Here is a 17174-nt window from a genome sequence, read left to right as displayed (position 1 = left end):
TGGCTGGTAGGGCACACATCCCACCCTCTTCCTCCCACCTGAAACCCTAAGAAATGACTAGAAAAATTTATCTGTGTCCGTATCTACATATATCTATTCTCTATCTCCCATCTCCATCTCTATCTCTATAACTCTATCTGTATTTCTGTCTGTCTCTGTCTCTGTCTCTATTTCCATCTCTGGAAAAGAAGAAGGGGTGATCACTAAGGACCAGAAATTTTGAGTCTCATTGAAAGGCTGTGTCAGTCAGAAGAGGCTAAGTTACACCAGGGTAACGAACAACTCCCAAATCTAAGTTTATTTTTCGCTCATCTTTCATGTTCCTTTTGGGCTGTCAGGATGGCTGGTTACCCAGGGACCATCTGAAATATAGCCACGGCCATGTCGAGGGAAAAAGAGAGTTCCGGAGGACCTCACTGGCAGTAAAATGACTCATCCTGGAAGAGACAAGCATCAAACATCACTTCTACTCACAACACTTGCCCAGGACTCTTTACATGACCCATTTCCATGAAAGAGCCAGGAAGTGCAATCCTCTCAGTGGCCTGGAGGCGGGAGGATTGGAAGTCTTTGTCATATAGCTTTACTGACTCCATCAAAGGCCCAGGTAGAGAGGATCTGATGGAAGAAAATGAGCACAGCTCTAAGCGAGTACAGGGTAGACCCGAGGAAGATGGGGGCGGCCTCTGAAGAAGACTTAAGGAGAAGGAGGGGATCCTGTACCAAAAAAACAATAAATTATTAGAGTACCATAATAGAAATAGCCTGAGAAGTTGATACTCGCCTATTTCAGAGATGGAAGAATTAGCAGTGCTGTATTTTAAAATTTAGAAAATTTTGGATGTTTAAAAATATTTAATGTGCTGTGGAAGTTATATAAAGTCTTGTGTTCAAAATCATTGTGCCTAGTACAGTGCCTGCCTGGTACATAGTATAGGTTCAGTAAGTACTCATAGAGAGTTGAATGATGGCTCTAACCTTAATTATCAACACCACCACCACCATCATCATCATCATCATCATCATCATCATCATCACCCTGTTATCTTATCTCACAGTTCAGGTTGGTTTTGGAAACAAGCCTTGTCCTGACTCCTTATAAGGTCACTTTAAGGAATTTCTCCTGCCTAGAAAGCTGCCAGCATCCCCATGAAAGGCCTGGGGATAGGCCTGGGGATTTACATCCTGGCTTCTCTTGTTTTCTGAATCCTTGTTTTGCCTTGCAACTTCCTTAATGCACCCACCATGCCTGCTCTTCTCACGCTGTCAGCTTGGTGAAAGGATGTCCCTGGTCCTCCAGGCCCAGCTTTCCTGTTGGCGGCCTTTGACTGCATAGGGGGAGACACTGAAGGTTAGAAACAGGCTCGGGAGTCTGACTGCCTGGGTCCAAATCTGCCACACAGTTCCTGACTTTGGACAAGTTACTTCATCCTCCTGGGCCTCCTTTTCCTCATTTGAAAAATTTGAATACTAGTACCTACTTCACAAGGTACCGTGGTGAGTATTAAACGAGGTGATGCTTAGAAGGTTCTTAGAATGGAACCTGGCACTTTGCGAGTAACTGATCCACAATATCGGTTATCACCACGGCGGTCAGCACTACCTCTCCGCCAAGCTCCACCCACATGCCGCTCCGGACTCTCACGGAGGAGGCTCCACGGCTCTGCCCAGCTTTGCCGACCTGGACGGTGGTCTCTTCCATGTAAGTTTGTTTTAAGTAAATGTCTCATACTCCAGAGTCCCACGATATTATTTTTCCGGCTGTCTTAGTCTCAAGTTATTTCTAGCTTTTAACCCACATAGCTTCAAAAAGTCATTTATTAGCTCTGTGCTCTGGTGTGCTTCTCTATGAAATAAGAATAATACCTTTTTCTTCCCAATTCCCAGGGATTTTGGTTTTCTTTCTTCCTTGTTTTTCTTCCTTGGCTCTATTTCATGCTAACGTGTCAATTTTTATGTGTCTTTAAAGCTACTTTCAGTCCCTGGTGAGGAAAGGGAGGGGTATAAATAAATAAACACATACATAAAATAGAGTAGTTATGAAAACACTACAAAGAAGCTTGAAGCCTCATATAAATAAATAAATACACACACACACACATACACACACACACACACACACACACACACACATTTTTAGCCAGTAAGTGTTATCAGTGACAAATGTTGGAAAATCCATCTCGTCATCATGTCTGTTGAGCTTAGAAGTATTCAGATCATTTTAGGCTTTGTGTGATATCTCTAGAAAAAAAGATGTAGGAAAAATGTGAAGGAAATAATCTTGCTTTGGTCTTTCGAATATAGAAATTCTAAAATAGTTAAGTAGCAAAGCTAAGAATATTCTTTTAACACATGTGACTACAAGTTCTTAAATGGAAGATTTAGCATAGAGATCGTAATAAATCTCTCAGCCTCAGGAAATGTTCACTGCAAAAGTCACACACAAAGATAATTACAAAGGGAGTATAAAGTCACATGGAAATAGTAATCACGATGGCTGACATTTACTGACTATTTACTTGAGGTATCCTTGAATAAGCAGAGAGAGAGATACTGTTTTAATCCCCACTTTACCATTGAGAAAACATGCCCAGCCTGGTTACTTAACCAAGGCTGTGGTGGAGCAAGTCAGTCTAACTCCAGCTCTCGGTCGCCATCTGCAATACTGTCCCTTAACCAAATGGGCCCTTCAAGACACACTTTTGTAATGGAGCAATACTTTTCACGGTTTCTCCTAGTGGTTACACTGTAGAATTCTCTGTCATACACACTGCAGGGCTAGGGCCAGTGCCAAGACAAAGCGAAATGGGTTACATTTTGCTCTGGCTCCCATCTGGCTTGATTGCCAGCCCTGGCTTTCCCTCCTCCCTGTCCTGGGCTTATTCTCATCCTCAGCCATATACTCGGTAAGCCTATAACACTTGCAACTCAAGAGGGACTGTATTTCAATAGGACATGGTTTTTTTGGAGGGATGGGGGTTGGAGGGATTGGTGATGGTAATTTTTTAATTGAAGTTACAATGGTTAATAACATAGTATAAATTTCGAGTGTACAGCACTATACTTTGATGTCTGTATACTCTATTGTGTGCTTATCACCCAATGTCTAGTTTCCTTCCGTCACCCCCTTGACCCATTTGCCCTTCTCCAATCCTCTTTCGCTTTTGTAACCATCACGCTAAGTTTGTATGTATGAGTTTGTATATGTTTGTTTTGTTTCGTTTGTTACTTTTTAGTTTTGTATTCCACATGAGTGAAATCATATAGTTTTTGTCCTTTTCTGTCTGATTTATTTCACTTAGCATAATACCCTCAAAATCCACCAATGTTGTCACGAACAGCAATATTTCATCTTTTTTTTTTTTATGGATGAGAATTTCATCAGGACATTCTTGAAGGCTTTAAGACATTTGTTCTTCACCTTGTTGGATTGCAGATCTCTTTGAGAATCTAACAGAAAGAATGAAAGCTATCCCCAGGAAAAAAAGATGAGCTTCAAATGTGGCATGTGGTTTCAGGGGACCCCACAGACTCCTGGACCTCAAATTTAACATTTAAAGGAATAAAGTAAAAAACAAAACAAAACAAACAAACAAACAAAAAAACAAGAGGAGACAATTGTGGGCTTGCTTTTGCAAGGCTGGAAGCCTGTCTCCTGTCTCCTCGGTCAAAAAAGGAAGCTGCCTGTTCCTACGGCTGGATCAATAAAATTAATGTGAAACATTAGTAAAGAGGAAGAAAAAAATAATCTGTCTTCCACTTAGTCTCCTGTCTGTTTATTACAAGACTTTAAACCTGCAGGCCAGTTTGGTTTGCTCAGCGTCTGCCACATCCAGTAACCTTTCACTTTCTTAGGGTGATCTGTGACTGTACAAGAACATTCCATTTATGGCCTAACACAAGGTGTACCCCAGGAATTCAGTTGCAGAAGTCGCACTTGATGTATGTATCCATCAGCTGTTTTTGTCACGTACTTTTGTGTACCAGTGCCACTTTACATTTTGTGACTGGCATGGAAACACGTGCTGGTGCATCAAACAGGAGCTTGCACTCAGAAGCAGGATTTTGTTCACTTTTGCATGAGATGTTTCCTGTTGACTTGGAAAACTTGAAGTGTTTGAAGGCAAGTTTAGAGAAAAACAACCCAAGAGAAGCGATGTGTTCATAGATGCCTTGGCAGTTTTACTGGAAAGCATGTTGTATGCTAGTCATGAAATAAAGCCTTTGCCTCAACTGTCCAGGAAATTTTGGTGGAGTCCAGGCAGCAGGAACCCTGGCGCCATGCCACAGTGATAGCTGAGGGAAAAACAAAAATCCTACAACACTAACCCCAAATGGCCTTTTTCCCTCCCAGAAGGTAGTATTCTCTTGACCCAGGGAAGGTGTACCTTAATGCCCAGCTCTCGGACTAATAGTCGTGAAGCTGCAGTAATATGACTGAGTTTCTATTTCTCACTCTTCTTTATAATCGGTGCCCCAATCCCTCTTTTGCTTTCTCTAAATTAAGAAATTAGGCCTTTATAAGAGGTACATTTTTTCAATTTCTTCGAAAAGATAAAAAGTTGATTATTTAGGGGCAGACGGCAATATAGGAATGTAAATGCTTGAACTCTGCTAAATTTGTGATCAGGCAGAGGTGGGCCAAACATGGTGGCTGATGGCTGGGCCTGGCGGCCTCAGTTTCTCTGTTGAATGGGGAGAAAGTACAGGGTTTGGGGCTTGAGGGGCTTTATCACTTTTTACTTGGTATCCTTAGATGAGTTAAAGAAATTCTCTGAGCCTCAGTTTTTTCATCTGTTTTATGGGGATAATAATACCTGCCCAGTGGAATTAGACACACAATAGGTGTCACAAGTGACAGTCTCCACCCCTATACTTTGCCACTTGTTTAAGTATCAGGTTCAGTTGTCCATGATGTATAGGTTTATGAAATGTACCTTCCTCCTCCCTATTGAAAATTAGAACATTTACTCATCTTTGTTCTCTCATATACACTATCCATTGTGGTAGGTTAGAAGCACTGACCATTTCCATGTATTACTGTGAGGAAGTGGATTATCTGCAATAAATGCCTTGTGTCCATTTTCATTCTAACCAGTCAGGCACAGCGTTTTGACAAACGACTTCCCAAGTTCTGAAGTGATTAAGTTTGGGCCTAAAAGAAACCAAACAATTGAATTTTGATAGAAGTGGAACAGAGGGCCGTGGTGTTGTCCCAGGAGCTGGTGAGATTACTAAAATCTGCTTCTGGCCATGGACAGTTTCAGCATCACCATGTCAACGCAGAATGATGGGAGAGTTGGCTTTCCTAGCCATCTTGCCTGCCCATGATATGTCGATCAGTTAAAATACCAACACTCCTTATTTAATCCCACGGTTTTGATTCTGTGCCCCCAGAGAATGTGAGCTGAGTAACCCAGGGTGGGGGAAGGTGCAGAGTGGTGGCAATGATGGCTGCCATCCCTCTGTCACCACCTTCTCCACTAGAATGCCATATATTGTACCCTTCCACTACAAGACTTGCTTTTAGCACATGAGAGTGAGTGGGCGTATAACCATGACCTGTAATTTTCTGCCTTAGATTCTCATTTTGTTCATGAACACACTGCCTTAGAAATTCATTGCTATCAGCTGCAGGCCCAGACTGTGCCTACTGCTTTCAGCCGGAGCCCTGCAGAGCCATGCCTTTCCTCGGCCAGCCTTTGCCTTGTGTCCCTCTCCTGTGCTGGGCATAGGGCAGCTCTTGCCACATTTGATTGTGCTTGAATTATGATTCAAAATTGGCACAATGATATCACTTGGGTTTAAAAAAATATCAAAATCCAGAAATACTGTGTAAACTTCTAACTTCAGAAAATAGTACCTGTCCCAGTTATTCAAAGCAGTTTCATAAGTAACAGAGTTCTATTTCTGTAGAATGTTCCTGATTTGGCACATTGCAAACCCTAGAATTATTTTAACATTGCTGGAAAAGAGGTACTTCTTAGATTTCCTTTTTGAAGGTATAGCCTTTCTTTGTTCGGCCTCAGGATTCACTCTCCTAGAAGTTATTGGTGATTTCAGACAATGAGCTCCGGAGAATAGCTTAGAGTATGTCTTTGTTCTTGTTGTAGACTTACTGCTACTAGTCCTTGGGGGAAGTCTCACTTCGGCATATGTATGATATTTACGATGCTTGTGATAAAGTCCTTTGTTATCCTTTTTTTAAAAAAAATAGCCATAAAAATAAATAGTACAGAAGAGTATGGAGTGAAATGTAGAAGCTCTGGGTCTCCTTAATAGTTCTTCTTAGAGGTAATCATTGTAAATAACTTTTATATATCTTTCCAGATATTGTCTATGCAATTATAAACATACATATACATACATATACACACATATTACATACAAACAGCACACATATCTATTTTTTTGAAATACAAATGGAATTTTACCATAGATACCATTTTTTATCTTGCTTTTTTCACTTAATGCTATATCAAGGCATCTTGCCAAGTTAGTACATGTAGATCTCATATTTTTAGTGGCTGCAGAGTGATCCATTATACGGTTGAACTATAATTTATTTAACATGATGTCTCTTGATGGATGTTTAGGTTGTTGCCACTTTTTTACTCCCACAAACAATCTTGTAGTGGATCGCCTTGTACACATCTGACCCAGTGCATTTGGTGAGTGAATATTCTCATTAAATGAGTCATAGCTTGAGAACTATATTGCTATATTTTAAATATTAGAGAACGTTTATAATGAAGCCTAATGACTAACAAAAGATTTTCGTGTACATTTTTATGTACAAGAAATATATTTACAAACGGGAGAAGTGCTATAGAAGCCAATTTAAGTTAGGTTAATATTATTTGATAAAGCTTTAATTCGTGGTAAAATATTTGTTTTAGAACATCAAATTTATACACCATGAGGGAATTTAAGGGGGTGGCATTTTTAATGAGTTGTCATAGTCGCAGATGCAGAGTTGTGGCACATACATCGTTAGGATGTACTTCCAGAGGTGGAACTAAAATAATAATTTCTCATAAGAGGAGGTGAGAAATGTTGGGGGTGGATTTTTTTTTCCTAAAACTGTGTTTGTAAGTGATTAAAATGACAGGTTTTTTTAAAAAATCACCAAAGAACTAGATGTATGACTGAATAGTAGAAAAGATCTGAAAGTACATGTTTGCACAAAATAAACAACCCATTTTAATTTTGCGAAATTAATAATTACTGTTTGGAGTAAATCTCGATAGCATTAACAGATATGGCTCTCCTTAAATAGATCCTTAGAACTAGATTCATTTGCTTGGCGTAAACAGTTAAACCTTTATTTCCCTCAATGGGTATTTCCCTATGCCTAGGTATCCGATTAGCGGTGTTCATTTAGGAAAAGCTGCTGTCTCGCATGAGATGGTCCCAGGTGCCACAGCCCAGCTTATTCCTCAGAGGATTGCCACTCTGCCACCAAGAATGACCCAGTACAGTTGGACCTCAGTAGCTCCAGCTCCAGCCCAGGACTAGTTTTCTTCTAACTACTATTACCCTATATCTTATAACAGTTGCCTCTCTCCTTCCTCATTTGTGTAGATAACTCAAGTATTTACTGTACACCAGTGGTTCTCAACCAGGGGTGGTTTTGCCCCCCGGGGGATATTTGGCAATGTTTGGAGATGTTTTTGGTTGTCACAACCACGGATGTGCTACTGGCATCTAGGAGGTAGAGGCCAGCGATGCCACTAAGCATCCTACGATGCACAAAACAGCCCCCCCGCCATTTCCTCCTGTGCCAATTTCAGGAGCTCTTTCTCCTCTCCAGGACTCTGTCTCACAAATTCCTGGCACCTCAAACTTCAGTCTGTCACCTCAGTGAGGACACTGCTGTCCTCTACTTGGATTCTCACTCTTTACACTGTGGACCAGAAAGTATCGCCAGGCAGAAAGCTGAGGCAGTCACAGACATCTTGTTTCCCTTCTTCCAGATCAAAATCCTATGTTACCTGTGACCAATATATGAAGCCAGCCTATCCACATTTTATAGGTTAGATGACAAAGAGTTGCCAAGAGTGAGTAAGAGGCTTGAAATGACATACCGAGCTGGTAGGATGGCTGGAATCATGGATCACATGACCTGGCCCTTGCTTTATTAAACTAGATCCCACCCGCAGACCTAAGCACACAAGTGGATATTACTAGTTACCAGTGACAGAGACAAAAGCAGTGGAACAGAAGAAAAGACTGTAAAAAAGGCGATAGAAGAGAGGAGGAGGGGAAAGCTCTATAGCTGTATATTAGGAGAGAAATCTGGGACAGCTGTTATGACCCCAGGAGTTGCATCAGATATCATTCTCTGTCACTCACGATAATATTAAAATAATAACCACCATTTACTCTGCTCTTACCACTGTGCCGAGAGCCTTCAGTGTATTATCTCATTTAATCTTCATTCTCTACCTAAATAAGACACCATTATCCCTACTTTACAGATCAGGAAACTGAGAGAGGCAAAGCTCTCTGCCCAGAGACACAGCGAATGTGCAGCAGTGCTGAGATTTAACCTAGATGTGTAGACTCCAAAGCTTGTGTTCTTTCATTATGATTTCCCATCAGGGCGTACTTCTTCCTGCCTCATTTTTATTGACCTGCCTAATGTTTTACCCACCTCATTCCTCCCCTTCAGGAGTACCATTTATTTTCTTATGCCTTTAAAACCAATACATGCTAATTGAGAATTTGGAAATACAGAACATTAGAAGGAAAAAAATTATCTGTTCTTTTCAATCCTAAACTTTGCTTATTAATGGTAATGCTCACCTTAATAACTGCTTTGCCTTCATCACATGTAGTAAGTACTCAATGCATGCTGATTGATTTCAGGTACCATAGGAACTACATAGAATATTTAAAATCACGTAACTTGCTAGGACAGTCACATCTTTGTGTGTATGCCTAAAGAACTACTGGATTCCAGTGGATACACGTGAGGACTTGATAGTCTTTTTAAGTGCTTCAGGTATATGCCATGTTAAGTTTCATAGCCCTTCCAGCTCCTTGCACCATACATACCCATACGCACTCAGCAGATGTCCTTCAATTGATATACCTTCAGAGATGGAAAGCAAATTCAATGCAGTTATTTATAAAATATTCAGTAAGTATGTACTATGTGCCAGGCACTGTGCTAGCTCTTAGGTTGAAGTGTGAGCTAGGTGCAATCTCTGCCTTCTTGGAATTTACCATCTAGTGATAGAAAAGCCCAAGAAACCGGCCTCCGAAATGTTCAAATTAGAAGACAGTCTCCCGCAGTGATATTTTTACCAGGCAAACTCAGGCTGATTGTCATGGGAGGTTTAAAAAAGAATGGTTGTGAAAGACGAGGTAAGGTTCATAAAATAAAGAAGGGAAAATGTTACTTCAGGCTGATATTAGATGATAGCTTAGCCTGCTACCACATCGTCTCAATAGACAAAGGTTTTATTTATGTCTCCTTTGGTCTCATCTTCTTTTGGTCTCTAGGTTTGATGTTTAAGCTTTAACCTGGGCCTTTGATTCACACTGTTCTGGAGAAAGAGGCCAGGGATGACAAAACCAGCCAGGCTATAACTAAGAGCCTGACGTGTTGTCCTAGATCTGGAGCTGACTTAGAGCTACACAAAAGACTTCAGCAGACTGCACAGGGAGAGCCTGCTGGAAAGGCTTCTGCCCTGAAGCCCCATACAACAAAGAGTTTCCTAATTCTTCTTTGAAATACACAGCTTGCTTGGGTGTTGAATGTCATGACAGCAACTTGTAGTCCTTTGAAAAACCTTTTTCTGTCTGAGTTTAATCAACGGAGAAAATAAAAAATTATAGATCCGTCAGTTATTAATACGTTAAATAAGGGGCTTTAAAATTATGTGGGGGTCTGTGACTGACTTTTATAAACCTCTAAAATATAGTTTGGCAAGAACTTTGTTATAGCATACTGGATATTGAGAGATAGGGAGTTTAATTATCTATCAGGAGTAACAACAAATTACCCCAAAACTCAGTGGCTTAAAACAACAAATATTCATTATCTTATAATTTCTGGGGGTCAGGAATCTGAGAATGGCTTAGCTGGGGGTTTCTGGCTCAGGGTCTCTCATGAGGTTCTAGTCAAGTTGAAGCCTTGACTAGAGCTAGCGGATCAAGAAGATTTACTCATTGACTCTTGGCTGGAGTCTTCAGTTCTTCTCTACGTGGGCCTCTTCATAGGGCCGCTGACTGTCCTCAAGATGTGGCAGTTGACTTTCCTCAGAGTGAGTTGTGAGACTGTTAACATCCACTCATCCCACAGGTATTATGCTCACTGTGTGTCCTCAATGAGGCAACAGTATGGGCACAAATTGCCATCTCGTTTTCATTTGCGTTTCTTTGCTAATGAAATGAAATTTTTTTTTTTTTTGGTAAAATACACTTAACATAAGAGTTATCATTTTAACCATTTTAAAGTAAATAGTTCAGTGGCATTAAATACATTCACATTGTTGTGTAGCCATTACCAGAACTTTTTCATCTTCCCAGACTGAAACTCTGTACCTATTAAACACATAACTCTCCACTCCCCTCTTCCCTCAGCGTCTGGCAACTGCCATTCTACTTTCTGCCTTTGTAGAGGAAATGCAATATATTTTTTTCATATGTATTGGCCATTTATATTTCTTTACCTATGAATTCTTTGAAAATATCCTTAGCCTATTTTCCCTGTTGGGACATCAGTATGATTCTCACTGAGTAGGAAGACTACAGCAGGAAAACAGAGTAAATGGATCAAGGATTTTTAGTTTTTTAAGCATTGTTAAAAGATTAGTGGTTTTTCTCTGTCCGCTCTTGATTTCTGAGAAATTTGCCTCCTTTGCCCCTTCCTGGCTGCTAAATCAGGTTCTGTCAAACGTTTCCTCTCTTTTAGAATGGGCTTGGCATTTATTTTCAGCTTTATTGAGGAATTAGTGACATAAAATATTGTGTATATTTAGAGTATATAACATGATGATTTGATATAGATATACATTGTAAAATGATTACCAAGATCAAAATAAATAACACATCCATTACTCACATTGTTAATTTGTGTGTGTGTGTGTGTGTGTGTGTGTGTGTGTATGAATGCTTAAAGATCAAAAAATGCCTTAGGCTTCATAGTGTGCATATATAATGATAAAACCAAAACCATAAACAACAAAACTAATAAATTAACAGCAATAATTTAATGTTATACAGTATATTGTTTTGCTGAAAGTAAAATGCAGCATACAACATGAATATGACCCCAGAATGACAATCAAACAATCAATCAATCACCAAAAAAAAAAAAAAAAAAAGAAAGGAGAGAAATAAAATGAATGGGCTTGACTGGCACTTCTCAAGCTGAGAGCTGGGCTATGGGTGGGCTTTGGTGCCTCCACGGGTCCAGCCTGAGGCTGATTGTTGTCTGGGTCTACAGGAAGCCTCACTGTTTCTACCTCTTTTAAGGATCACCCTATGAGCTCATAACCTTGTTTCTTGCTTCTTATTTTACTGAGAACATCTGAACACTCCTGCCTGGCCCCTGGGTGCCCCCGCCTGTCACAGTGGGTGAATTGTCTGTGCTATTTAATGCCGATCCCTTCACTTGAATGCAACACCCAACTCCTCTCTCCCGGTCACGGACATCATGCCTTCAATTACCTCCTCTCTCCTGAATTATTGATTTTCCCCTCTTGACTGGCTCATTTTAGTAACATAAAACATGCTGTGATGATCTCCCATCTTAAAAAGAAAAAAAGAGAAAAAATCCTCCCTTGACCCCGGTTTGCTCTTCGGCTGCTGCCCCATTTCTCTGTTCCTTTTTTATAGCAAAGGACTTTGACAGATGAGTCTAATTTGTCAATGCCCACTCTCTCCATTCTTCCCTTCCCAGTTTCTCCCCAGCTGACTGCAGCTTTTTGCCTCTCTTCCCACCCACCCCTCCACCCACCCCCTCCATACACTCCACCACTGCTGTGGTTATGGACTTGGTCATATGGCCACACTTGGCAGCCAAGGTGGCTGGAAAATGCCACCTAGATGTGAGCTCATGGAAGGAGAAATCATATTTGGGGGACAGGTAGCATAGAGAAAAGGGGAACTCTTTCAGAGCTACTACTTGAAGTAGAAGGGAGCATGACGTAATGTACCGTTTCCTCCATGTCAACCTCGACTGAAGAATTTCAAGAACCAAAGGTGATTTTGAATAATATAGGCCTTGCCTACAGGGGCAGGGCTGCTTTTTGTATAGTCAGAGCCTAGAGGAACAGACCAGAAAACATGCTTCTTGTAGGTAGGCAGCCAGCCCCCAGCCTTGACTTTAGAAGGTGGAGGTTGCTTTTTTGTAATGTAAACAATTTAATTCTTTATTAGTGATATCCATAAATGTGGCTATTCTATATTTCTATCCAGGAAGGGAGTTTTCTCCTATATCATGATTTTTTTTTTTTTTAAATAAATAAGAGCTTGAATTCTATTGCAGGAATGGAGTACAAATATACATTTGTTAACCAAGCAGAATACACAGATACTTTGCTTTAGAACTTGCAACTAAAATACTGATTCATGTGGCTGGTTCATTAGATGTCACGAGTTTGCATTTTAAGGGAAAAATGTACGTATGAAGCAATTTTATGATAAAATTTCTTATTTTCTACAATGTAGATTGAAGTTTGAGTCTTCCCAGTTTTATTTAAAGATCCTAAAATTTAGATTGCCTTTTCAAATCCTAATGTTCACATAGCATTTTTCAAATCTAAAGTTGGGGGTCAATTACATACTGTGATCCATATACATACCTTGGCCTTCGTGGTCATCAGAGGCCTTAGTTTCCTTTTGTAAACTATTGGATAGCTTAGAGTGTTATAAATGGAGAGTAAGCTCCTCTTGAGGGGGATTTAAGGATGATTCCAACACAACTGCAGAAATTGCACTCGGGGAGGCATGTGAAATGAAAGGACTTTTCAGGAGGGAGGAACGGCAGACCACACAGGGGGCCACATGGGAGGAACACCTTAGAGCAGACTCAACCAAGAAAGTGGGAGCCAGGAGAGAGCACCCACAGGCACTTGCCCAAGTTATGAGGGGATTTTTTTCTTTTGGTGTGTTCAAATGTCACTTGATCACAAGGGAGGGCAAGAAGAGAAATTGTAGCAGGGACCAGCTTTATGACGCTGGTGCACCTGGTCACCTGGCAGGTGCTCACAGGCTGTTTGTGAAGATGTCGAGGCACCAGGAAAATTTGAAGTTTTAAAGATTGACAATATACCTAGTTAACCACATCCCTTCCAAAGTACATTATGGACTCTCTCCTTCCACTGTACCCAGAGAGAGGGTGTACTCCTTTAAAACAAATTAGCAGTTTGAACCTGAAAGAATAAATATTCACAATAGTGTCAGCTTTTTTTTGTCTCCTGTTAATATGAATATGTGGAATATCACCGATTAACCCGTGTCATCAGCCAGCCACCTCCTCTTGCATTGGAAAGCAGAGTGTACATATAATCATGGCAACCTGCTTTTGAAGGACTGTAGAAATGGACCATTTCCTGTAGTCTCATCTTTAACCGTGCATGGGACCCAGCATGAGAACATGAACAGAATAAGGCAGAGGCCAGTCAATACTGTCAGTAGCTCTTACAGAACACCCACCATGTGGCTGCAGGCCCCTGGCCGACGTGTCTAAGAGCTCATTATTGGATTCCTCATTACAGCCTCAGCTGGGCTGGCACACTTGGCAGCCCACAGTGCAAATGAAAAATACATAAGTCTGACTAGGGAGTATTTTACCTTCCTCTCTTTGTCCTTAAGGAAAGAAAGTGATTGCTGTGGAAGTTATTTCTGATATTAATAGGAACATGTTAGTGGGGCTTTGCCGGTCAAAGGAAGACAGCCTGAGTTAAGATGGTGAGATGCCATTTAAAATAACTAAAAGGAGGTGCCATGCTGTTTTTCCACATCTCTAGTACTCCTCATTTTCAGAGCACTGTTGTTTTCATGATCTTATCTGCCGTAAGAGACCTTAAACAAATGTTATTGATCAGTATTTCCCTGACAGTTTGTTTTCTTTCTGAGAAATGGTTATTATGCATCTGTCTATATGAGAAGCACAGTTGGCATTTTCTGGATCACTGGGGGTTGTGACGTGAGCACCATCGGAGGGAGCCCCGGGCCTGGCAGAAGGCAGTGATTGCTACGGGTCCAGCTGGCATCAAGGGCTTTTCTTTACCATCAGTAAATATGGACTTGGCTGCAGGTTATCTTTCTGTGCTGTTCAGATTTTGCTTTTAGTTATCCTTTGTTGGTCTGTGATCAAGTAATTATTATATTTAGATGGTAACGAATTATAATTAAATTCTTTACTGTCTAAGCTTCCACAGGAAACATTAGAGTTTATCAATGATTTGTAACCCCAATTCTCCTTTTCCCGTATTGAAACAACTATTTACATATATATATATTTGATGATATGAGGTTTCTTGGGAATATAATTAAAGTTTTATAGCAGAACCCATCGAGTAATTTGCATTTGGACACACCTTTTTTTTTTTTTTTTTTTTTGAGGATTTCTGCCATACCTGCACAAAATTCTGCATTGTTATGAGGCAGAGTTTGTATGAAGTAACAAGATTTTCTTCAAGCAGCCTTACTTCAGCAATCTACACAAACAGCTTTCCCAAGAGTTGTCATCATCAGTGCCTTGACACCTACAAGATCTTGAATGTAGAGTCCCCTTGTTTGCCCCATCCAGAGGGGTCAGTCTAGCACAGAGGTTGAGAACATGACTCTGGGACTAGAGTTCCCTGGATTTGAATCTGAGCTTCATCACTTACTAGCTGGGGAACTTGAACAATTCACTTGATCTCTCTGTGCCTAAGTTTCATCATCTGTTAAATGGGATGCCTCATAAGGAAGGTGTAAGAGTTAAATGAGTTATGTTAAAGCCTGTGGAATAGTGCCTGGCACATGGTAGGTTTCACATAAGTGCTGTGGTCTGTGGCGAGTCTGTCCTTCCACCTCCCCCATCACTCCACTCTTTACCATCATCATGACGTTCCACCCCCCATTCCCCACCCATGGGCATCTCCCTCTCTGCATTTGCTTCTAATGCCTTCATCAGGCCCCCAATGTCCTTGCTGCATGACTGAATTAATTCAGGTCCTGTTGGAGAAGAATAACACAGTCCAACCAGGTAATTTGAGGAAAGCTTAATAAAGAGATTATGTACAAAGATGTGAGCAGCTGTGAGGAAACCACAAAAAGAAGCACAGTACCTGGGCTTAGAAACCCTGAGAGTGTCTGCTCTCAGGAGCTGTGTTGAGTGGGCTGCCTGATGGGAGCTACCAGCTTGTGGAGGGAGGCAGCCAGCTCACGGCAACCACCCAGAAAGGGAGCCAACTTCACCTTTCTCCCTCCTTGTATCTCCTGCCATGCTTCCCCATGGTCCCCAACTCCAAGACAGAGGGCCAGGGTGCCCACCTTTGCGGTCCATGTAGTTACCCTTACAGGGCAGAGCAGGGTCAAGTCAGGTGGATCTAGACCAGAGAGTGGGTGGAAAGTAACTGCACAGTGCCCCGTGGTACCTGGTCTACAGTCCCCACTGCAGCCTTGAGTCGTGGCTCCTTGCACTGTGATTTACACTCATCTCTCCACACACAGGCCCCCCTCTGTCTCTGCCCTCATACCCACCGCTCTGGCCTCCTCCCCTGCCACTTGGCCAGTCTTCAGGCTGCTCATCAAAGACCCCATGACTTTTGTACCTCTTTTCATCTGTTCATGGCCATTTCCTTTCCCAGGAGTTCCCTTCCTTCCTTCTTGGCCTAGAGAAGTGCTGATATTCATATGATCCAGCCCAAATACCCTTGTTCTCTGCAGTCTTTCTTGCCTCCAGTTAGGTTCCATTACAGCTGACTCTATATGTACTTTGTTAGGCTGCATTTCATGTTGTGGTCTAGAGGATTACTTGTAGGACTGCTTCTCTGAAGACCAGACCATCCACTCTTTGAGGACCAACCATGCCATACTCATCTCTGCATTTTGTGTCACCTCCTAATGGTTGAGATAAAAATGAGTACTCAAAAAAATTAGTTGTATTGAAATGACTAATGGAAAGATGCAATAAATATCACTTACCTGGCTAAAGATGCTATTAGCTATAAATAATGGATTCTGCATATTTAACACTGGTTAACTATATCACATATTATATATAACCAAGTCCATTCCTGACACCGTGCCCCATCCAGATTTACTTGCTGTCATATTCTCTAGGGGCACCCTATGCTGTCACTTATTAGAATTTATCTATGTAGTTATTTATTCCTTGTTTTACCTTCTCTTCTAAAGTTTAGCTCCATGAAAAGAGAGACCATATCTGCGATGTTCATCACAGAGTCTCCAGACCTTAGAACAGTGTGTGGTACATAACAGATCCTTCAGAAATACTTGTTGAATGAATAAATATATTGATCACAATACTACATAACATGTCATAACCTCAGGAGGCCAGTAGAGTGGGGATCCTAGGAGCCAGGAAAGGGCCCATGAAGTTCCTTCCCATGACCCCAGCAAGTCATTCCTTACTGCTTAAAGAGGCTATTTCTTTATGACCTCTCTCTTTCATCATCAGAACAGGCCCCCCCCCTTTCCACTTGTGGGAGACCAGGTCATGTACCAAGAACAAATTCCTTTTTCCTTCTATTTCCATAGGGAATATAATATTTGGGTAATTATTTTTCTGAAATTTTTCTATTTCTCATTTCTCTTTTTCCACTTGTGTTTATTTGTAGTTTCTTTATCTGATGGTGCCAAGCAAAATATATCTGATTGTTATTTGGGCCATTTCAAACCTATTCTGTAATTTTGATAATGTATAATAGGCAGTATCAGGTCTTATAAAGGAAAATTGGCATCATTTTATATTATTCACTCTTGTAATAGTCTAACTAGATTTTATTATGAATGAATGACTTCAGAGAGTTCTTTTTAAAGGTCACAAATGATGTTTAATATCCTCAAAAAAGATTTTACTTTTTGGAAACAGAAAGTAGCAGCATAGCCTGGAAGCCTTAATTTATTCAAGCCCTACCATTGCTCAATCATCTTTTCATCTGCCATTTTTCTGAGTTTTAATATCCTGGAAAAAAATGTCTGGA

The 17174-nt window shown here is 40.9% G+C and overlaps 1 protein-coding gene across 4 annotated transcripts in view; it reads left to right on the top strand.

Annotated features, from left to right (window-relative positions):
* LOC120603417 (shieldin complex subunit 1-like) overlaps positions 1 to 17174 on the top strand; it is a 96730-nt gene that overhangs the window by 20509 nt on the left and 59047 nt on the right. The window contains exon 3 of one of the 4 annotated variants that reach the window (XM_039863772.1): positions 339 to 3605. The exons of the other annotated variants lie outside the window; for them this stretch is intronic. Within the exon in view, the coding sequence (XP_039719706.1) occupies positions 339 to 373 (35 nt within the window). The 3' untranslated portion in view covers positions 374 to 3605. Of the gene's footprint in view, positions 1 to 338; positions 3606 to 17174 lie in introns of those variants that run through there. 4 annotated transcript variants of the gene reach the window in all.

This window comes from Pteropus medius, unplaced genomic scaffold, assembly GCF_902729225.1.
Source record: "Pteropus medius unplaced genomic scaffold, Ma_sr-lr_union100, whole genome shotgun sequence".
Classification (NCBI taxonomy): domain Eukaryota; kingdom Metazoa; phylum Chordata; class Mammalia; order Chiroptera; family Pteropodidae; genus Pteropus; species Pteropus medius.
Note: the sequence above shows the minus strand (reverse complement) of the source record. Positions and strands in the feature narration are given on the sequence as shown.